This window comes from Formica exsecta, unplaced genomic scaffold (genome assembly GCF_003651465.1).
Source record: "Formica exsecta isolate Colony F162 unplaced genomic scaffold, ASM365146v1 scaffold26, whole genome shotgun sequence".
In the NCBI taxonomy this organism is placed as follows: Eukaryota; Metazoa; Arthropoda; class Insecta; order Hymenoptera; family Formicidae; genus Formica; species Formica exsecta.
In genome coordinates, this window is record NW_021849866.1 from 3,312,445 (window position 1) to 3,336,536 (window position 24,092).

The following is a 24,092-nucleotide window of genomic DNA, read 5'->3' on the forward strand; positions in this document are numbered from 1 at the left end:
TTGTATTTCCGCATATAATGCCAAGATGTAAAGTAAGTACAATGGATATCGCTTCGTATACAAATAGTTCTTACAAATTTGTAGTAAAATTTGTAGTTACATTTGTAAATCTGCCTCTTACCAATGTTTCTTTCATATAAAATCGATACAAAATAGTAAGCAATATCTCGTGAACCGACAATGAAAGTACAGCATGTGTGAATAGTTCTTACAAATTTGTAGTAAAATTTGTAGTTACATTTGTAGTAAATCTGCCTCTTACCAATGTTTCTTTCATATAAAATCGATACAAAATAGTAAGCAATATCTCGTGAACCGACAATGAAAGTACAGCATGTGTTGCCAAACTGCACGCTCCTATTTCGGGCAGTTAAAAAAATACATCAGGAGATAGTAATTGTAGAATCAGCATTAATTAAGCGTTAATTAAGAAGATTAACGAGCATATATCGGTAAATTCATGATGCAGGCGTACATGATTCAACATATATTAAGTGACTAGCGGAAAATGCGAGAATATCATTGCGAAAAAAGCACAGGTCATTGTCCTCTTAGATTGTTGAAACAAATATCTTCTTGTAAGACGCAATACATATATGCGTATATGCTTGTAAAAAAAAAGAACTTCCGGCAAGATATTTTCATACCCTATGTTGTGAAACTAACTCCGAATGTTTAGTGAAATTGGCAAAACCGGTACTAACGGTAGCAAATACCGAGTTCAGTCCTGTGTATGTATATGTGTGATGCTCTTTGTATGCTTTACGTATTATAAAAGTACAAGATATAAAAAAAAACGGTCGTAGAAAATTACATTGCAAGAGAAAAAAATTGAGAATTACAAAAAAAGACACGTATTTATGTAATTTTTTTTAAACACGATCAGAAAGTGAAATTAAAATTGAATTATCAATAGAGATATTTCGCTTGCAAAACGTGTGTATAAATTAACTCTTTAAATGTTAATAAAGTATTTAAAAAAATATGTGTCTAAAATCATGTTTTCATATTTACATCCAATAATTTTGTGAATCTGAATCATTCTGATATAACAAGAAGTATCTCAATATAATTATTTAAAAAAATTAAAACTCTTAAATCATTATTAGAAAATACCTAATCGCTTGTGTCGCATAAAATTCTAAAGGTTATAATTGATGATATTAATAAGTAATAGAAAGTGTAGAATGTTGTTATTCGAGGGAGATCGCGTTGCGATCAGAATAAAACGGAACCACTCTTACGCCGCATTCTTGGCATTGAAGTTTCCCTCGTACTACGCCTGACCCGAGTGGGTGTGGTGCTCGTGACGTATTTTATGAATCATTAACAAAGCTCGTTATAATATATATATATATTCATGTGCACACACACTTGGCGAATTGTAAATATCAACATGCACTGGTGAGTTAAGCTGCATGCGTTTCAATTCGTTACAGATAGTTCGATTTTCTAACAGGTGTGTCTAACATATAATTTCAGGGAAACACTGTGCTTAAGATTTCAAATGTAAAGTGAATTGATTGCAGCTGGATCGTTAAATATTTCCCCGAAATCATGTTTTCTTGAAAAATTCATTTTCTTGTGATTCAAACGAACACATTTGTGCGTACATTTAAATAAATTAAGATTTTCTCTGTTATTTTAAATCATTAATCACTCTAAAGTAATTCTCTTTTAAGAATTTCATTTAGTATATATTTTGTCATGTTATCTATGCATTTGATTATTATTTAAATAAAGAGTAAAACTTTTTGAGGACCACAATTTTTTATTTTTACAGGAACGTATATAGCTAACTTTCAGAGCTATCGTGATTAAAAATTAATAAAAATAACAGATAAGTTTTGGAGTTATTAACCCAAAGTAGCACTAATACTATTCATCAAATTTTTTTATTTACTTTATTCATTATAAAGTATGGAAAAATCTGCGTGAAATGTGCGAAAAAACGTGTCGTAATATAAGGCGAGCCATATTTAAATCATTTTTACCTAATTGCTATTTTTTTACGTAATTATCTGTTTAATTGAATTATGACGATTATATAAATCATATAAAGTATCGTAATTATGCAAATTAATTACTGCGGACCTTATAATAAAGATTGCAAAAAAGAAAATCAATTGTCCCGGTTATTGTTAGATTCTTCATCACTTGTGTTTTTTAATATTTCAAATAGTAAACTTCAAACAAAAACCAAATCAATATTTTTATTCAAAATATTCTTTTGCTAAATATTTCTCTTTCTCTCTTTGAAAGAAATTAATATATTTACCTCCAATTTGTTTAAAAAATTTTTGCAGATTGTTTTTTTGCTCAATTACTTGTATCAATTTATAGTATTTTAACGATTTAAAGCTTCGCTGTTTATAATTCCCATTAGTACGTGCAGCGCATCCTTATCCGATATCATTATTCCGAATGCGATCAGCGATCATTATTCAGAATGACAACCAACGTAAACTGCCGGCGGAATCCTTGTAAGGACACGACGTCAATTAAACCGCATTGCACGCGTGACAAGAGCAGATTTTATCGCGCACGCGAGATAAAAGAAAGAAACACACAGAGAAGATTCCCTTGAGCTTCTCAAGTTCAGGGCACGCGTCTCCTATCGTTATATGGCCTAGGCTGGCAAGACGTTTGCATCATCGAGTCTTCATCACGAAGGCGATGGAGTTACAGACACACGGCTACGGACAGGCCGATTGCATCACCGAGGATCGTTGCACTTCGCGAGACGTCCTCGGATCGGGCAAGATCATGGATCGTCCTCGAGACGCGCAACCTCTCTTCGACTCTTCCGCGCTTCATTCAACATTTTCTCTAGGTCATTCGCGCGTAGTGATTCCACGTGTGCTCTTACAAGATACGCGGAGCATGTTGTAAACGTAACGGACAAAATATAAATATTTCTACGATATCATATAAATTTGATTCTAATTCAAATCTATGAACCTACTGCACGTACAACGTCAATAGCATTGAATACATGCTTAATTATTTGTTTAAATATTTTCCTCCAAATATTATTTATTTAAATATTTGTTTAATTATTTACAAAAAAATTAAAATTTATGTATTTTTCTATAATTTAACTGCCTTATTTATTCGCAGTTTGAACGTTATCAGAAAAGTATATATATAATTTATGAATGACCGAGATAAAACTAATATTGCAAGATTAATAATAGCAAATTTAATTCCATGTTATTATTAACAATGACATAATTTGATAATACATTGCTTAGAACCTTTATTACCAAAGCTGTAATTATTTGATGACTATATTTTATTTCCTTCCTGGTTTTTATTGATTTTTTCGCAGACGATATGTTACTCGCAGCGCTAATTTCGCAGGCAACCTAACGACACGCGTATTATTATTAACATGGAATGAGCCTTTAATCACGCCTGTTAAGAGTATTATGGCTCTGACTTTATTACGCGCTAGACTATAATAAAATTCTTCGGTCGGATTATTATCGAGTCGCACGTCGTGGCTCGCCGTCGTTAGGAGGAAATCAGCGACAGCCGATCAATTAAAACGCACCGCCGGCTAATATGTATCACCTGTTCGCAATTAACGATCGCGAAGTATCAACATTTCACAAAAGACTCCCCGCGAAGGATCGACACGCGTATTATTATTAACATGGAATGAGCCTTTAATCACGCCTGTTAAGAGTGTTATGGCTCTGACTTTATTACGCGCTAGACTATAATGAAATTCTTCGGTCGGATTATTATCGGCCGGATTATTATCGAGTCGCACGTCGTGGCTCGCCGTCGTTAGGAGGAAATCAGCGACAGCCGATCAATTAAAACGCACCGCCGGCTAATATGTATCACCTGTTCGCAATTAACGATCGCGAAGTATCAACATTTCACAAAAGACTCCCCGCGAAGGATCGGCTCGCGCGTGTTTGCCTCGCGCCGCTTAATAGCTACCTGTACGCTTACGCGATATAAACCGGGCAGCTGGCATTGATCGCTGAGAATTTCATAATCGATCTACGGGACTCAATTGCAGGTCTGTTATTTTCCTTCTCCTGCTGTAATTAGATTCTGCGACTGCAAACTCTCCCTCCGTTAGAACTCATTCGTTCCGGTAAGACGATCGGCTAAAGGGAAGTTATCAAGAAATATGTACTTGTCCGTTTTTCGTATTTATTTTACGCGTAACTATCCGTCACTTCTTTCTTTTTTCTCTTGTTCGACGACCGTTTTGAAAGTTAAAGAACGTGTATGCACGAGCAAAGGTCAAGAATGTACACGTGCAGTTAATTGCGATACAAGTACAAAGATAAATCATGCGCCAAAAAATAAAGACTTTTTATACGCCTAAATAAAGTGATCTTTTAAAATAATAACATGTGAAAGGCGAAAGGAACAGAAATAAACACAATTTTAATCTGAAAGTAAAATTTCTGCTAAAAGAGAAATTAACAAATATTACTCTTTTTTTGAGAAAAAATCTTATAAAATAAAAAAAAATATATAAATATATATTATACTATCCTTAAATAAAGAAAGACGCTATAGCTTGGCGTAATCAAAGCAGACAACTACTAGTTCACTTCCCGCAATTAACGGAGGTTATTGTCTTCCAACGATCACGATCGATTTTGTTCCTCGCAACACAATGCACAATGAATCATGAGATATAAGCGCATGTATGTATAAATTGTCGCCGTTACGACTACGCGATTTCGATTAGTAGAGTCGATTTCTCGCGAGAGAGATTCCACGATTAAATTAATTTATTTCCAATTAGATAGTATCCAACGCGACGCATGCGAAGCTAGAAAAAGCGTGGATCCCGCAGAGTGTGCAACATTTTAATTATTCGCCGATGCGTGGGACGAATCGCGCGTGACGCAACGGAGAAACTACGCATTAAAGGCTGCTGCAATTTTCCAGGAGTTTCGAACACGGGCAGCCACCGCTGTCTTTACGATTGCGCGACTTGCCGTTGATTAATACGGGATCGAGGCATGTATTCGTGCCATGCGATCAATTCGCGATGATAATGAAGGTGAGATATGCCGCGTTATCTTTTCGCTAATCGATCGAGTGCAACGGAATCGACGCGCCACTTTTAATTACGATCAAAATAGTTTGTAATAATTTTTACTATCTTCCTGCGTTTAATATATAAAATTCAAGCTTTCAACATTTTGCGTTTCGTGCGCAATACAACTTGTGACTACATTTTGAAAGATAATAAAAGTTGCCCGGATATATTTCAAAACAGTGCAAAAACGAAGAATTAGCCAGGAAGAATTAGTTCTCGTTGCTCGACTGAGTTGATTGGGACTAAATATACGGTAAACTTTAGTAAAATACACATCGCGCCCATTATCGTATTTTATCGAAGTTAGAGGTGCGCGCATATAATGCGCTTGCGGTATGTTATTAGAACGATTACGTAGCCGAGACACAACATCGCGTGCAAATGGCGTTCTAAGAAACTTTCATTAACCACACATCGAGCGAGTATCTAATAAACAATTCGAAGCAATAAATCTTTTCAAAACTTCTTTTGCCAACAAGACCGCATATGGAAGATAACCATATATGATTTCATCGTTTTTTAAATTCTCTTCCATTGCTTTTTTATAACGACACGTTCCCATTTTTACTTTAAAATTAATTTTAAACAAAAACAAGAGACAAAGAAAAGGGAAAAATACGCGTATAGTAAAAGAAAGGAATGTTATTTCAATTAATAATAGAATTATGAATATAATTATTATATACGGAATGCAGTTTGTAAGAGCGTTATTGTGTCAATTTACGATCGCATTAATCCCTTGCCCGTTACTAGATAGAAAAAAATTAATTAACGCAGCTCGGCTAATTAACTCCTCTTAGAAACATTTTCGGTGCGTAGTAAGGAGCTTTGCGGCGGTAAAACGGAATTTAATACTTAAAATTACAAGGTACAAACGAAACTTCGAGCAAATTGCCTTTTAATTAGATTTAAAAATCTCTGGAAAGGTTCATTAATTATATGGTAGCACGTAGTTTTTATACGGAAGCAAATAGATTTTGTTGTTTGGAAATTAGAGACATAAATGAGACTTTATTTATGAAACTAAAGTTTTTAAATATTTAACTTCTGTGTGTATAAGCTTTCTCTCTCTCTCTCTCTCTCTCTTTCTCTCTCTCTCTCTCTCTCTCTTTCTCTCTCTCTCTCTCTCTCTCTTTCTCTCTCTCTCTCTCTCTCTCTTTCTCTCTCTCTCTCTCTCTCTCTTTCTCTCTCTCTCTCTCTCTCTCTTTCTCTCTCTCTCTCTCTCTCTCTTTCTCTCTCTCTCTCTCTCTCTCTTTCTCTCTCTCTCTCTCTCTCTCTTTCTCTCTCTCTCTCTCTCTCTCTTTCTCTCTCTCTCTCTCTCTCTCTTTCTCTCTCTCTCTCTCTCTCTCTTTCTCTCTCTCTCTCTCTCTCTCTTTCTCTCTCTCTCTCTCTCTCTCTTTCTCTCTCTCTCTCTCTCTCTCTTTCTCTCTCTCTCTCTCTCTCTCTTTCTCTCTCTCTCTCTCTCTCTCTTTCTCTCTCTCTCTCTCTCTCTCTTTCTCTCTCTCTCTCTCTCTCTCTTTCTCTCTCTCTCTCTCTCTCTCTTTCTCTCTCTCTCTCTCTCTCTCTTTCTCTCTCTCTCTCTCTCTCTCTTTCTCTCTCTCTCTCTCTCTCTCTTTCTCTCTCTCTCTCTCTCTCTCTATATATATCTTTCCTGATTATCATAATTTTTTTTTCTTTTTAAACAATATATACTCAAAAAATTGCACTACGAAAAATTAATGCATAAAATTTTTTTTCTTACATGTTTATATCATTTGTAATTTATATTTGCGTTATCTTTTTTATTCATTAATTCATTATGATACAATTTAGAGTTCGCCTTTTTTGTCAAAGTGTAAGATTAGATAAGGTAAACAAGATGATACTTTATCAAAACACGATAAATCTAGGATATTCCTATATGTTACTCTACATAAATCGCCTTCGCATAACAGTACATGCGTCGGCGATACAGATGCGTAGGTTCTCGTTGATAGAACAGCACATATGGATATATGCACGCCATTAGAACCGGTGTATAACCGTGGAGAAAGTTCGGCATGCGATTGCCGAAGAGCGTAATGCAACCGACGTTAATGCGCACTAAAAATCGTGTTTATTAACGGTGCCTTCTGCGATACGCAAGCCTTAAGCGGCCGCGAACGGATGCGATTTGGAATGAAGGGAATTGACGCGGACAGAAAAGTTGCGGTAGATTGATCAGAGGCTAGCAGGAAATAACGTCCCGGAATTTTATCGACGCGGAATGCAAATTTATCTCGAAAGTGATCTTATCTCTGATAATCGGTGCAGTCGAATCGCGGCCGCACAGTCATTGATTTTTTCACTCGATCCGCGAACGATAGATGAAAATGTTAAGCAGGAAATTGAAGTCCTGCTTATACCACGTCCAGTATTTGCCGATTGAAAGTGTACATACTTCCCTTTTTGCTATGTCTACTTTTGTAGTTGCGGGTGTCCATTTTTAATAACAAGAGAAAAAGTCCAACGATATAAAATAATGCATAAATGTTACGAATTTTAGAAGATTAGTAACGCATCAATGATCATGTTGCATCGATAATAATCGATCTACTTTTTCCATAATTTTTAATTGCACCCCTTCTTGAACTGTTATTTATAACATTGAAACGCGGAAATAATAATCGTTGAAACTAACTAATATCAAATCGCATCGCGCACACGTATTAATTAAAACACGGATATTCTTGCGAGAGCAATTAAAGCTGTACGACTATCTATTTCTGTTTTTGAAGAGTTTACATACGTAACATGATGTAACATTGCGTCCGAATGCATTTAAATCTACTAAAACGTAAGCAACGTACACGTTTTGCTAGATATATAATTTTTGGAAATATGCAGTGATTTTTATATAAACAGAATACTTTTATAATTTTACTTAACAAAATGTTCTATTATTGTAAAATTTCATTCCTTTTAATCTAAAATTTTTTCGGTACTTCCAATAGTTTAATTTGCTTTTTTATCTAAAGCACTTCTTTTACATAACATAATAACAGTGAAACTGAATCATTAGAAACTTCCATGGCTTTAATTACTCAAGCGCATTTAAAAATTTTATTATAAAAAAAATGTAAAGCACTTTGTTAATATGTTTTTTAATGGTAATTTTCACATAATTATGTTTAACGGTTTTGTACGCGATCTTATACAAAATATACTTAACATCATCGCGCCATTTCATGATTCGAAATCGTTCAACAGCTGGCATACAGGATCCATCAATCTTGCTACATGATCTATCCCATTTCAACTGATTACTAATGTCGATGTAACTTTAAAACGTTTATAAGCTTGTCGGAAAATGACGACTATTTATCACTGCGTAATAGATCCCATTATTATAGCCTCACACAGATCTGATTCTATATATACGCACGGTTCTATTTCTTCCATATATTTACGATAAAATTAATGACTTTAATTTAGAAATAAAAGCAAATCATATATTAAAGTCAGTTAAAGTTTTGTTCCACTTGATGTAATATTATCTTCGATTTTTACGCATCTTTCATACATTAAATCAAAATTAAATTCTCAAGTAAAAATTATTGTCATTATATTAGTGAAAGTAGTCGATTAGTATAAATCTGAAGGTTTAAAAAAGATGGTTTAGTAACTCAATAATACTTGCATAACATAGAGCTTTGATTGAATAATACCACACATTTCCATCGTGGGTTTTTTTTCTGCATATAAATAAGTTTGTAAATTATTAATGACGTATTTTAATTTTGTTTACTTGCACGTTGAGACACATTATATTACAGTAAAAAATATTTCCAATCAGATCAAAAAGAGCAACATGTAAGTCACATGTGCATACTAATTAATTAGAATATAATATAGCTATAAATTATATTGACAGAAGCTTGCATAAGATAAAAAATTCGCATTTCATATTAATTCGTGTATGTAGCGTTAGCACTTTAATATTAGTAAATATCAGAACCGATTCCTTTATGCAAAACAACATGAAATACAAATATGGCACATTGACTCTAACTCTATTTAATACATATGTCCTGATGTGATACACATACAATTTATATATGTAATCTTTGTCAATTAGATATATATTGCATTTCAATTAAGATATTTTATTAAATATTTAAATTTGATATCCATTTTAATAAAATAAATAAAACATATATATGTATATTTAATTTTGTATGATATGAAGTGTATAAATTTTATTTATTTAGTACCGCAATTTCTATTTTGTTAATCGTTATACATTATATAAGGAATATGTTTATATCCTTAAGATATATCCTTTCCTAAGATGTTTCCTTTGTTATAGATTATTATATGGTATTCGAATAAATATACCATTGTGACAAAATTGTGATTGCTGCTAATCAAGCAGCAATTAATAAAAATGCATAATTTGTGAAACATAAACAGTAATTACTCACAGACCATTGCAGTGTTGTAGTACTGCTGTTGTATTATCACTGTACCGCTTTTGGATTGCCACTACCATTGCATTACCATTACATCGTTATAGTATTGCCATTGCATTGCTGTTGTATTGTTGTTGCCACTTGTTCCTAAACACATTAAATTAAAATGTACTTAATACATATCAAAATATATAATTTTTCGATATATATATTTTCTACATTATGCATAGAATCAAATTTCTAAAATAATATACACACATACACACACACACAAGTATATGAACTTACATACGATTCTCCAAGTTAATACGAATATATTAATAAAGTCCGATATTTTTTTGGTTCTTTCATGTACTACACGAATATTTAACAATAATTTCTTGATAATTCACACTCAAAAAGACAGAATTTATATCTGAACTGTTTGTGAAATTTAGAAAGAATGTTTTTCTGTGGCGCCTATCCATGTTAAGGCCAATCATACTTGTTATAAAGTTTGGCTGTGGTATACAGAAAAAATTAGCGGCAAGAAACAAATGAATATATAATCCTCACGTCTAACATATTTGTATAACGCGCTCAATCTATCTAGCTCTTTTAAACAATTTCTCTCAATTTTTCGATGCTGCAGTTATAATTGGCAGTTATATTTCTCACAAAGATCGTTCTGTAGTATCGAAACTCATATTTATCCAATGCAGTGATTAACATTTGGCAATGGGACCTAAATTTTCTAGAAGATATTATTAGAATATTGCTGCTATAAATTCTATATGTAACAGACAATATTCTAACAGATACAAAAAATAGCGATAAAGTTTTGTTGTGACACCTAGAAATCTACCTATATCAGCAAGACATTTTTTTGAGTGCAATTAATACTTTTACAACGATTATATGTACGCTGCGGCAAACAGAGTTACGTGAAGTTGTCGCGCGTTCCCACGACTACGCGATATAACGTATTTAAGCAAAATACGATTGCATACTTTTCGCGGTTCTTTTCCTCGATTCTTTTTCTCTCAACATTTCCGATATTATGTACACGCTTATTTGTACGCAATAATATAATCTACCAACATATAATACGATAATCGCCCGATATCTTTCTCGACACTTCCGATAATATAAAGCACTTCGTCCGTTACTTGCAAAGGTCATGTTCATCCTCCGTAACTTAATCATAACTTGGATATGTGACGAGACAAATGATTCTTACGTACGTAGTATCCTACCGTGACATAATTATGATCGATGCGATGCATGATTATGTTTCTTCGACGCTACGAAGCTCGATCGATATTATATCCGCACATCCACACTATGCAACGTTCGACGTCACAAATAATAATACGCAATACATCGCAAACGAGCGCGAACACCGCCGAATATCTCAACTTCCGAATCCACTATGGCACTTGCGACTCGACCAATCAGAAGCGAAGAAAATAAAATTACTTTACATGCATATGATTGGTCAAATTTCCGTGCAATTTCTATCTCTTTTTTTCTCTCTCTTTCACACGCAATCTATTACTATTAAGAGCAATGAATTGATTATCAAATAAATATTACACACACACAACGCGTTTGTTAATAATTAATAATAAAGATTATTTTATACACATACACGTTTTATCATATCCACGTTTTATATTCGTCGCGTTTAATATAGAAACTATATAATGCCAAAAATGATTTAATCACGACAACAACATTTAATTATTGCATATATAGCACATTTAATTATAGCAATATTTAATTATTATATAGTATAAAGTATAGTACAAGCTCAATATCGCTGTAGTCTGATGAAAAAAAGATAGATAAATAACAGTAGACACAGAGAAAGAGAAAGAGAAAGAGAGAGAGAGAGAGAGAGAGAGAGAAAATTGCGTGTATAACATGTTCGTGTAATACATAAGAAAAAGATCTACGGACTAACCATCGTAAAAGTCGAGATGATACTAAGTACCAGTAAAAATCATTTTGCTGCTTTGTAATATTTACGACGCCGCATTCCTAAGTGGATCAGCAGTCGTGTACTCGCGCCGTGTGTATGTAAATATAAACAAAGCGGCCGAGCGTCGAGCGTCGAGCAGCTCGCTCTTCCCCTTCTCCCACCCATTCCCACTTCTCGCTCGCACATACCATCTCCGTAGTCATCAAAACAAACTCTCGTTTAATAACATTTCGATAATCAAGAGGATTAGTTCGCAAACTTATTCGTATCATATATGGACTCGTTACGCATCTCGACATATATTACACTACGCATACATATATATACACTTTCTCTCTCTCTCTCTTTTTCTCAATAATAATTTATATTATCAATAGTGACGAAACGATTACCTAATCCTATTGCAACTCGTATATTAATAATTAACGATAAAAATTATTCTGATATTTTTCGCGTATTAAATTGATATACATATGCCTTAAGTCCGCATATTTTCTTGCTTCTTAACGAGGAACACAAGTAAACATTACCTCACGCAAAATTGATCATAAAATAAAGAATTTCCAAAATTCTGAAATTTTTTCTATTCGATGGCCAATTATGTAACGTACATATGTATTGAAGATTAAGATGCAGGGAATTTGACCAATCAGATCCAAGCAAGGATCTTAATTTTTTTTCAATTCTGATTGGTTATGCCAATCTCAATCGCTAATATATGATCTATGGACCTTCAGTGTCGCGTTTAGTAGAAACCAGCGCCAAATTCAGCACGCGATAGACGTATGTGATTCGCGTAGTACATGCTCGTAGTCACAACATCGGATCATGGAGTCGTTATGAGATCGAAAGTCGATAAATTTGATAATATCCGCGGATATAATCGCGATCGAGCATCGAAAGTGTAAAAAAGTATCGGGCGATATCATTGTATTATGTGTAGATACATTATATCGCGTACGTTTTGCAATTATATGCGTATAATATCGGGAGTGCCGAGAATAATATCGGGAACGTCGAGAAAAGGTAGCGAGAGAGTTGAGAAAAATGGCGGGAAAGCCGAGAGAATTGGCGGGAATGCCGGAAGTAGCATCGGGGGTGTCGAGAAAAGTATCGGGCGATCGTTATTATATGTAAATACAGTATATTGCGTCGTCAATGCGAATATATCGTAATTCCGTTAAGTGAACTTAATTATTATATTTATATAAACCGCGCTCGTAACTATTAAATATTAATAAAATTACCGCGAAATAAAGTTACCGAGATCGCCTGTAAATAAACGCGTGATGTTGGGAGTATCGAGAAAAGTGTCGGACGTTATATTATGCGTGAATACACACAGTATATCGCGTCGGTAGTGCGAAATATTGAGAATATATGACATTTTCGGGAAATGAAATCCACGCGATCGTGGAACGACCGAATTTTATAAAATTCAGATAAATTCGTCGTCGTTAAAGAATTTGGTAGGATGATAGCGTCATTGCAACAATCGGTGAGTATAAATTTATTTATTATTTCGATAATATATTTAATTATATTGTATTATTCGCATATTTTGACAGATTTTATTATTTTTGCTGCACTTTTGCGATTTGATAGATAAATATTAAAGAAAAATATTGTTATTATTTTAATAGAAAATTTAAAAAATTAGAATAATTAACAATACATGTGTATACGAAAGTATTCGATCGTATGTATCATAAATCTAAATATGAATAAGAAAAAATGCAAATACTAATTAATAATTATAAATTCTACATAGGTGCAGCATTTATGGCAGATAAAGGTATGATAAAGATATGATAAAGGTATCATATAGCAGAGGCATGTGGGGCAATGTATCATCAAAGCGGTGAGTGATTTTATATTTACAAAAGTATATTGCATATTTTATTGCAAAATTTAGTATTGCTACATCACGCACAGAGTTCTTACATACTAAATCTTTGATTAAGGTAAATTTTTTTCTTTTCCAAGAAGTATAAAAAAAGTTTGGTTAGAAATACAATTAATGTTAATTAAAATTAAATTAAATGCAATCTAAAAATAAACAGCATAAATATTGTTTATATTTTTCTTGATTGCTCTATGCATATCCTTTTCAAGATTTTGTATGATACATTATGAAATTCTATAAATACATATATGTGAAATAAGTTGTGTCTGTAATATTATCGCAATAATTAAATGATATAGTTTGAGAAAATTTAGTTTGACAGAAAATATATATAAATATTTCTTTTATTTATAAAATAAAGATATATGTATTTTTTAATTTTAATCGAGAAATAATTTTTGTTGATATTTTAAAAGTATAATTTGTAATTAAAATCACGAATTTTAATTGGTATTGTATGACGAATGATTTAATTATTGAGATTATATTATAGACAAATATATTTCGCAATTGGTGAAACGCTTTTATTTGATGTGGCAATAATCATCTTTTACCTAATGTTCAAACAGCATGACTTGATCGAAGTAGAAAAAGACAATCACGTTTAATTATATCATTTATTGATTTTTAAAAATAATAAAGGCATTGAGTCAAAAGCAAATTTTGAGAATGTCAAACAAATCAACCATATATGCAATGTAAATTGTTTGTCTTTTTACGTAAAATACTACTTTATCATCCACGTCATAATTATAAATGACGATTTAAACTGGCGCGAAATCGTAAAACGAATCACTTTTATCGCATCAATCTTAAAACTATCGAACTGTAATATATATATAGTTCGTTTCTCTATAGTTGCTTACATAATTCCTTATCGATTATGTCACAATTTGCTTTAATGTACAAATATTGTAAAATATTCTACTTGTATAACTATATCGATGCACGCGAAAAGTTATACTATTACATACGAAAATTTGCTGATATAAAATCAGTATTCTTTTTTAAAGCTTTATTGAATAATAAATTTTTGAAGCTTTATTTACATGTGTTATTGTTTAATTATATTGTTTAACAATTATCATAGGACATATATATAATTTATCAAATTTAATTTTTTAGCAAAAAGAATGACATTTATTTAAAATTATATTGATGCATTAATAACGATAAACGTGCATTTATATGCAAGACTTATTTATAAATTAAAATACGAAAATATTATTGAATTCCGATGTAACAGATCAAATTTAATGTGTAAATAACGACGACGCAGCATTTTGCGAAGCAGGTACACTGTGGTGTAATGCTGCTTCTGGTTAGTCCTTTCTCTTGTAACCTTTGATTTTTGAAACGAATTCTGGGTGAGCTTAAAATAGTTCTGAGCATTTCGACGTACATCACGTCACGCTATCATTAACTCCTTGTCCTTTCTTTCGTCCCATTTTTTAACAGGATGTAGGCTTGCGAAAGTTAATAAAGTGTGACAAAGCAATTTTTTCTTTTAATAACGATGACTATCTCTGAGATTAATATATGTGATTTATCAAAATTCGTGCTTAATGCAATTATTGTTTAAAAAATTTTTCATATAGTAAATATAATTAAAAATATACAATTGTTTCGTCTTAATTAAATGAATCGTAAATAATCAATATTATATACACTTGCTTTATTTAAATAATATTAGAATTATTCGGTACAATTTGGTTTTTGCTCGCCGACAGATCTAATTTCAAGCAACAAACGGAACTAGTCGATCGAGTCTAATCGTGAATCACATTTGAGAGTGGCCATTCGATCGGTTAGACGCAATAATCCGTCTGTAGCATGCTTCGTTGGTCCGGTGGCATGGTGAAAGGAGTTTGCGCAGCTTTTAACACCCGCGCGTTCCAACGAATTTATCTGCGAATTGTTATACGACTTATAAACACCCGATAACGTAATAGAACTGTGTTTTTGTGTAGGCCAATGCAAAGCGCACATACTGTAGATTTACTTTGCTTTAAATGCATCACTAAAAGCTTTTAATTAAGTTTTTTTTAATTAAGTCCGCGTGTTGAATATCGCGATAGCTTAAGGATTTGAAATAAAATTGGCAAATAACATTACAGCTGAAGAATTTAAATCTCGTACAAAATATGACAAAATACAATACATAATTTAAAATTTTATTTTTATTTTAATAAATTATAATATTATGTTTTCGAGAGAAAATACACTACATATGTAATGCGCATATGAAGAATAAATTTTGCTATAATAAAATTAATATGCGCGCGATATCAAAATTGTGTCAAATATTTATTAATTTATGAAATGTAGCAATAGTGAATTGTTGATCGCATAATTCAGTCTTCATTGGTATAACGAAACTAGGACTCTCTTGTTATTCTAAATTCTAAGGCACTGAGTAGCACCTTATATCGGTTACCATCAGTGAATGCCGTTCTCGAAGGACACACTCGATTACAGTCGATGCCTTGTGGCTGCTGTTACGGCACTGGATATCCGTTACCGCAAAGTAAACGTCACAAGTCATCGGCTGGAAAGTGCTCGGGGTACAGATCACCTAGAGTGATTCCTCAACAAGCTCGTGCGAACGGAGGTCTGGACTTTCACGGATACCGATCTGTGCACGCGCTAGGTGCATATAGCTTCCTTTCTAATACGTTGGTTAACATTAGAATTTATGATCCCGGAATCGGGTTTTTCCCACAGGACTTTGGTTAACTGAATCGGAAGAAAAATATGAATCTTCTTTCTCCGGAAATAGAAATGCTATTATGAAAAATTATATATATATGCTATATATATTTATTTATAAATTTATAATTATTTGATATAAATATGATATTTAAAATTGCTTTTATCATATTTAATTTAAATGTATGTGTATTTTAGTGTGTATATATATCTAACTGATTTAATGTCGTTTACTATATAGAATATAATACAGTACGTGGAGAGAGAGACAGTTCCTGCAAATCCGATTTTTTATATATCATATAAAATATAAAATTTCGCAAATCTCAGCACTACGCAAAAATATTACTGTTATTTATATTTAAATCCATTTATTTATCTTCTCACTGTTGCAATCGCGACACATATCTTATACAAAGGAGATATGAATTAATGTTTTATTTATTAACAGATAGATAAATGTGCAATCTTCCCATTACATCGCAAACAATATTTTTATTCTAGAAACGCGATTGTTTATCATAAAAATATAATTATCTGCACTAATATACATAATTAGCAAACTCTTTTCTATGTAAATTTACTTTCTTTTTTGTGAGCGCAATATAAACTACTTATTTGTGTAATCTTTATCCGGATCTAGTTTGATTTTACTTACCGTTACTTCCTTATCTAAATCTAAAAAAACACTTTAACGTTTAATTACAATGTAAAAATGAGACTCGTTTACGGGAACAGAGTACCGTGAAACTTTGTTTAAACATATTTATTATAATTTTGAAAGGACTCGAAGCAATTTTTAAATTATTGAGAAAACTAATAAAAAAATTATACAAGTTACGCGTAGGCTATTAAAAAATATAATTATACATAACACAAGATAAAAAATAAAAAATATATTACGTGAAACCCAAATTAATCGCTTAAATCTTTAGTGAATTATTGCTTTTGGCGATTTAGTTTTTCGTAGTACACTCGCGTATGGTTTACCAATCTAACTGCAACCGGAATCGTCTCGGTACCGATGCTGATCGATCAGAATTAACTTCGGAATTATTTATGGTTCGCTTGTTTATGTAGAATACGATTGTATCTGATAACTTTTACTTTTGCAAACGCGGAGAACCTGTCGATGCATACTAATTCGTGCGTGGCAAACTCATGAAACGTGTGTAATTCCGTGCTGTTTAAACATTTTTGTATGTAATATGTATACGTTCATATATATATATATATATATATTTACACATGTATCAGAGGAGAAACAATTTTCTCTCTCTGCATCAAACGCGCGCGTAAATAATGTGTTTATGCCACTTATAGTCTAATATATTATTGTTTGTCAAGTAGTTATTGTTGCCGTTATGTTTGCCTTTTAATCGTATCTCAATGATTTATTTTTGTAAATGAAATTCGTATATATTATACATTCAGACTCGTATCTTTATCGTAAGAAATAATTATCAGGAGAAAACGGTCGCATTAATTCATAAAACATTTATATGAATATTACTTGTCATTTTATTGTGGAAATCTATTTTTTTTTAAATGATAAATGTAAATGTGAAACATTATGCCAATAAGATAAAAAAATCTTTTATAAAAACACGGGCATACACACACATACACACACAAATGCTATCAAGATATATAGCTTTCACATTCTTCCAATAAGATCTTTTCGTATCCATAGTTACACTGTCGTAAAACCTGCGGTATAAGTGTATACCGCGATTATTTTTCGTATTTTTAATGGGCTTCGAGGTCCGGTGGTCGAATGCGACAACAACTTTGAATAGTATGCAAAGTGCAGTTGCTTTGATTTCTCGCAATATTGCTTTATAAACGGCCGCAGTTGAATATCAATCAATCGGCGTTCATTTTCCTTTCTACGAGACCTAGGTCTGGCCTTATATTACTACTATGTGAGTGTTGGCCGTTTCTCAACGTTGAACGACTTTACGGCCGGACGATTTTCAAAACCATTAGCACAATCTCGATCGTCGCGAATTACTGATATTTTATTTATCGTTATATCAATTTAATTTTCTCATTATGATAAAAATCAATCGTAAATCTTTCTGGATCGTATTCATATCTTATCATTTCAAGAATTGTACATAACCGTGCAAAAATAATAGAAATTTGCACAAGTAAATGATGTAGTAGACGAAATTTCTTTAAGTACTTTCTAAGAAAAATATTTGCATATTTTTTATGGAACAAATTACATTGTTATCCTATACAGAAAGTAACATTTATTCGAGACAATTGTTAATATAATACTTTGACTTTAATACAGGAATCTCATTAACATCTTTCTTTCTTTGCCGTTTTTTTGCATTTTTAATCTTTTTTAACATATTTATAGAAAATAATTTTGTATTAAAAATATATCATTTTGTTTCATAGAATTGTAATTTTATTACATATTTACTGCAAGAATTTAATAATGATGACTGCTTTTTTTGCATTTTTACAATAACATTTGATATTTTTACCCTATTTTATGTGTAAAGATAATAACCCTTTATTTTAAAACCATATATATTTTTTTATCGCAAAGATCTTTTTTTAATATTTTTTTCATTAATGATGACTGTGTTCCCCAGCATTTTATAAAACTTGCCGCAGCATAAAAAGTTAGGTGTTAGGTTGGCTATTCCCTTGGCGGTCATGAGCTCAGCCATAACAGGACGTTCCCTATCCATTCTCGGCTCGAAAACCGCACCATAAAACATTTATGGGAAACGTGATCAGTTTAACTTCGATCGGACGCATGATCTTGTAATTTGCTCTATAAAAGGTATACGGTTATTTTCCTTAAAAAGCGCCCAGGGAGATTTCGGTTGCTGCACCAATTAACTGCGCAAATTTGTATTACCTTTGAACAGACTTGTATACGGTTTGTATACGGTTTTTTAGGTGGCGGCCTAAAATAGATAAAAATACGATCGAGAAAGACGATTGATTTTTATCATAATCTGAGAAAACTGAATTGCTCTAATTGATAAAATAGCTATAAAGATATTGAATAAACGAACAAATAAGTAATATCATATAATGTAGAGAATTATATCTTGTGTTTTATGGAGAGAGCTGTGGAAATCAATTAAATGACTTCTATATCATGATTCTTAAATTATTAGTTCGACGATCTCGATGGATATCGGGATGGATAATTTACATTACAATAAATCATTATACTGATCTGCTACTGTTTGCTCAAGATGTTTAATCTCGCAAGCTTTATAATAATTGTATTTGATAGTTTCGAATATTCAATCCCGATATCAGATATCGATTCTTAGTGTACCGATTAAGATGAAATACAAGCGAGGTAGATAGATAGGTAGGCAGGTAGATAGAGCGAGAGAAAGAGAAAGAAAATAAGGTAAAATTTTTAATCTGTCTCCCTCAAATGAATCTGATTTAATCCGATTTATTTGATCGTTATAATAATAATCATCCGCAAACGATCCTGGAAGATATTTCAAAGAAATGCGAGCAAGGCCGTATCGTTAACGGAATGCAACCAAGTTTAAAGCAGATACATTTATTAGTCGATATTGTATAATTTATTACAATTACCGGCTCCGCGATTGCAAGTAGCTTCTAGAAGCAATGCATACATAAACTAAGAAGTTATGCATCGCATTTTATCACGAAAAAGAATGTTAATTAAACACTTTTATTCATAAGAAGAATATTTAGTAACGTTAAACAAGACCGATCGTTCTTAAAATACAGCCGATCACGTAATAATAAATATAAGATTAAAAGCGAAAATAATTAAGTCAGTGGTTTTATTATTATGATTTTTATATTATTATTATGGGTATATGAAAATTAATATATAAAATATTCTTAACTATATGCAATATTGGGATGTTAATTTATTGAACTAGAAAAACATTTTATGTTATATTTTGCAAGCAAACATGTGCACATTAGATTTTTGAGCTATAAACTTTTTTCATTTTATAGGTTGCTTATACCTATTCTCAATTTTTTTTATGTGCATTTGACAATACAAATAGGAATTAACAGATAAAGAAAAAAGTAAAGAGATACACTCTTGGAATTTTTATATCCTTATAAAAAAATTAAAATCGAACTTTAATTAGAGAAACATTGCTATTTCATTACTTATTTCTATTTTCTTCTTTAGTAAACACAAATATAATAGATCAGATATTCTCATATCTGATTACCCTTGACGAGCTCCCCGTTTATTCATACAAAGTATAATTATACATAGCGTTCTATTTGCTACGATTAGCGAGGGTGCGCGTGATCTTTCTCGGTCGATCATGTTTTAGGCACTTGTACTTTCTCGCAGCGGGACTTGTTTCGTTGGCAAAATGTAATACGCGCGAAGGAGACTGCAAGAGTAATTGTGGCAAATCGTTCGTTCTAGCCTTCACCCACTTTCTCTTTCATAGACCGAGTTTAAGTTAACAATCGGATCTAAATGTGTCGAGCCAGACGAGCCCCACGTGTAATATAACGTTATATATCTGTTATATCCGCGCGCGTGTTCTGTTATTTACGATATATACAAAAATACGTTGAACTTTAAAATGATTTTCACAAATTGTATATTAGGATTGATTTTACATGGTGTCTCGTATTTCTTGCAATATCGATATTCTCGTTTATAACAGTTGGGCATAGAAGGGAGCGTAAAGAATCTAACGTGCTTGTCAAACCGGATATTGCATTTTTTTTATTTCTAAAAGGATATATTATATGCGTGTATCGTAATAAAATATTTGGGAAGCGTCGATCGAAGTTCCGGATCTTAGTTATCGAATTAGCAATAGCTAACTCGACTTAATTGCGGAGAAAGTTTCATTAAATGACGTGCACCATAATTAGACTAGCGTACTTCTGAGAGTTATGGTTTGTCTCTCGAGACCATTACGGATAACTATAACGAATCGTTGAACACGACACGATGAAGAAGTATATACGTGCGTTATGCGTGTTGTGCGTTACATCATTTCTCTGTGAAGTTAGCAGTCCATTTTCAGAATTTTGATATAATTAATAGAGATTTGATTTTTCCTGAAAGTCTTCTGAAGTTTTTGTTACGTTTCAAACAGTCTTTAAGCAATTAAATATAAAAAATAGAAATTTTAAAATATATAGAATATTTTAAAATATATATAGCTTTGCCTTTATTATACAAAAAAAATAACAACTTTTAATTTTAATTAAGATTGATATGGATTATAATATCATATTTTTTGCTAAAAATTTTGAAAGAGTTGCTTTCCATATTTAAGTTACGTGCATCACACATCTCTGTGATGTAACTGTGCACCGATCCGTATGATGTCGAATACACGATTTAAGACGCGCTATGAAATTTGTATCATCGCCAAAAATATCATACCGGGCATGTTAAATGGATCTGTCATTGAATGTTTATTCAAGATTTCTGCGAATCATCATTGCGGCTATATTAGTTTATGTGGAACAAAAAATTAAAAATATATTTTTTTGCATTATATATATACATATGGAAATGAAAGAGAGAAAATATTATAAGATAAAGATAAAAATAATTTTTTATTTTTGACATTATTTAATATACATATATATGATATTTAATATATAGTATTGCGCGCTAATAATCTTATATTAAAAATCTATTTAATCACATTTTTTTATCACGCAGAAAGGAGTGAGAATCGATCACAGGAAATCTAACATGAATTTGATATACTCATCAATAGCGTAAGCGTAGATTATATTTTTGATGAATCAATTTCGCGCAAAAAATTTCAATAAAAATAACTCTTCCGGATTCTCCGTACGCGAATTATCACGCGATAAACTTTCTTGTATAATTAATCCGCGCGGAAAATCCACGGCTTCTTAAATTTAACTATTTAATTTATTTTTTGAAAGTTTCTTGCATTCGACTCTGTTAATGTATTAAAAAAATGTCAGCCACGAACGTCTATAATAAAATCATCTTACTTTCATCGAACAACGATACGGCAGTGTGATTTTTGACGAATGTGCGCCGTTTGCACGCTTTCTTGACTCGATGCACTTCTTTTTTTCGTGGACACATATCGAAATCTCTCTTAATAAAGATAAAAATAATTTTTTGTTTTTGACATTATTTAATATACATATATATGATATTTAATATATAGTATTGCGCGCTAATAATCTTATATTAAAAATCTATTTAATCACATTTTTTTATCACGCAGAAAGGAGTGAGAATCGATCACAGGAAATCTAACATGAATTTGATATACTCATCAATAGCGTAAGCGTAGATTATATTTTTGATGAATCAATTTCGCGCAAAAAATTTCAATAAAAATAACTCTTCCGGATTCTCCGTACGCGAATTATCACGCGATAAACTTTCTTGTATAATTAATCCGCGCGGAAAATCCACGGCTTCTTAAATTTAACTATTTAATTTATTTTTTGAAAGTTTCTTGCATTCGACTCTGTTAATGTATTAAAAAAATGTCAGCCACGAACGTCTATAATAAAATCATCTTACTTTCATCGAACAACGATACGGCAGTGTGATTTTTGACGAATGTGCGCCGTTTGCACGCTTTCTTGACTCGATGCACTTCTTTTTTTCGTGGACACATATCGAAATCTCTCTTACGTTTCGTCGGTATATGCACTCAGTCAATCGTGAACATGTACTAATCGCGATTTCTCGAATAAATATATAAGCATACTACATACCTAAACCATTTGCATTTCATATTTGGAACGTATTCATATTATTCACTACGAAAATTTATAACGAATTTTATTTATTTTGAAATATATTTTATTATTTGCTATTATATATATAAAATTTGTAAATTCTTTAAAAAATATTTTTAACGACTATATAGATTGCGTTAAGAAACTGTAAATGAAAAATTTATAATTTTTAATTTTTAATTTATTTAGAATTTTAAAAAATATATTTGGTGGAAATATTTATAGATTTACCTTTAAAGCTATAACTGACAACCTATTTGTGTGAAGCTGGCATATCATTTTGTGGAAATTCATAAATAATTAGGTTCTGGCTTTATTTTCTATAGTTCTTGATAATTTATACAAATGTTTTGGCTGTTAAATCAAAGAAAATTCCTCAGGATAAACTGAGACCAAGTTCATGCAGCGTTTCACTTTGTTCTGCAAGATTTTTCTTATTAATTTTCAGATTTTTTAGATTGAGATTTTCAAAGATTTTCGTGAGTGCTAGAAAGAGTTCTACCTTCTAAAAGCATAAAACATTAATTAAAATAAAATAATTAGCAAACGCACACATGTATGAGTATCGAGATAAGACATTGGTCTCAATTTTTGATAGTTCTGTTTATTGTAAAACAAATCTCGTATAGTTCTGAGCATATTTATATTTTTTATAGTTTTAATTATAAGCATTATTAATATATCTACTATATTTTTAACGATTTTCAATCTCACCTTGTTTACTACGCTCGGCTCTTATTAGTTCATTTCTTACCAGTTTATATATTATTTAAATTTTTTATTATTTAAATTTTTAAAAACTAGAATTATCGAAAATAAAGGAAGAATTTTTAATTATTTCTGAGTTTTCACGAAATGATACGCCAGTTTCACATATACGCAATATTTGGTAACTAGAAATTGTCTTCTCTTGGGAACATTTGTTTCATCATTATATTTGACTTATATGTCGTTGCTGAAAAAAAAAGATTGCTGAGCACGATATTCGCTATCACAGGATATGTGAATGTTACACTTATTCTGATACAACGTATAATGCTCAGTATCATTATTTCAACAGGCGCTATTGCATTTCAGAAGCAAGAAATGTCCTATTTATTGTATATCAATTTTCAATAATAGAATCTCAAACGGTTATTGCAATTTATTTTCGTCGCAATTATTATATGGCATTAATTTGATATATCGAAATATTATATTACTACCCGCTTTCTGTCTCTTTTTGAAGCGGATTGGATCGTCAAG

The 24,092-nt window shown here is 31.7% G+C and overlaps 1 protein-coding gene across 5 annotated transcripts in view; it reads right to left on the minus strand.

Moving 5' to 3' along the window:
- The window catches only part of LOC115236672 (laccase), a 112,699-nt gene extending 101,143 nt beyond the window's left edge, over positions 1-11,556 (minus strand). The window contains exons 1-2 of one of the 5 annotated variants that reach the window (XM_029809266.1): positions 11,456-11,556; positions 9,523-9,657 (exon numbers count right to left, since the gene is read on the minus strand). In XM_029809266.1, coding sequence (XP_029665126.1) covers positions 9,523-9,529 — 7 coding nt within the window. In that variant the 5' untranslated portion in view covers positions 9,530-9,657; positions 11,456-11,556. Of the gene's footprint in view, positions 1-9,522; positions 9,658-9,798; positions 9,876-10,729; positions 10,957-11,455 lie in introns of those variants that run through there. The other 4 variants (XM_029809265.1, XM_029809263.1, XM_029809264.1 and 1 more) reach the window with 4 other exon arrangements.
- Between the last annotated feature and the right edge of the window lie 12,536 nt (positions 11,557-24,092).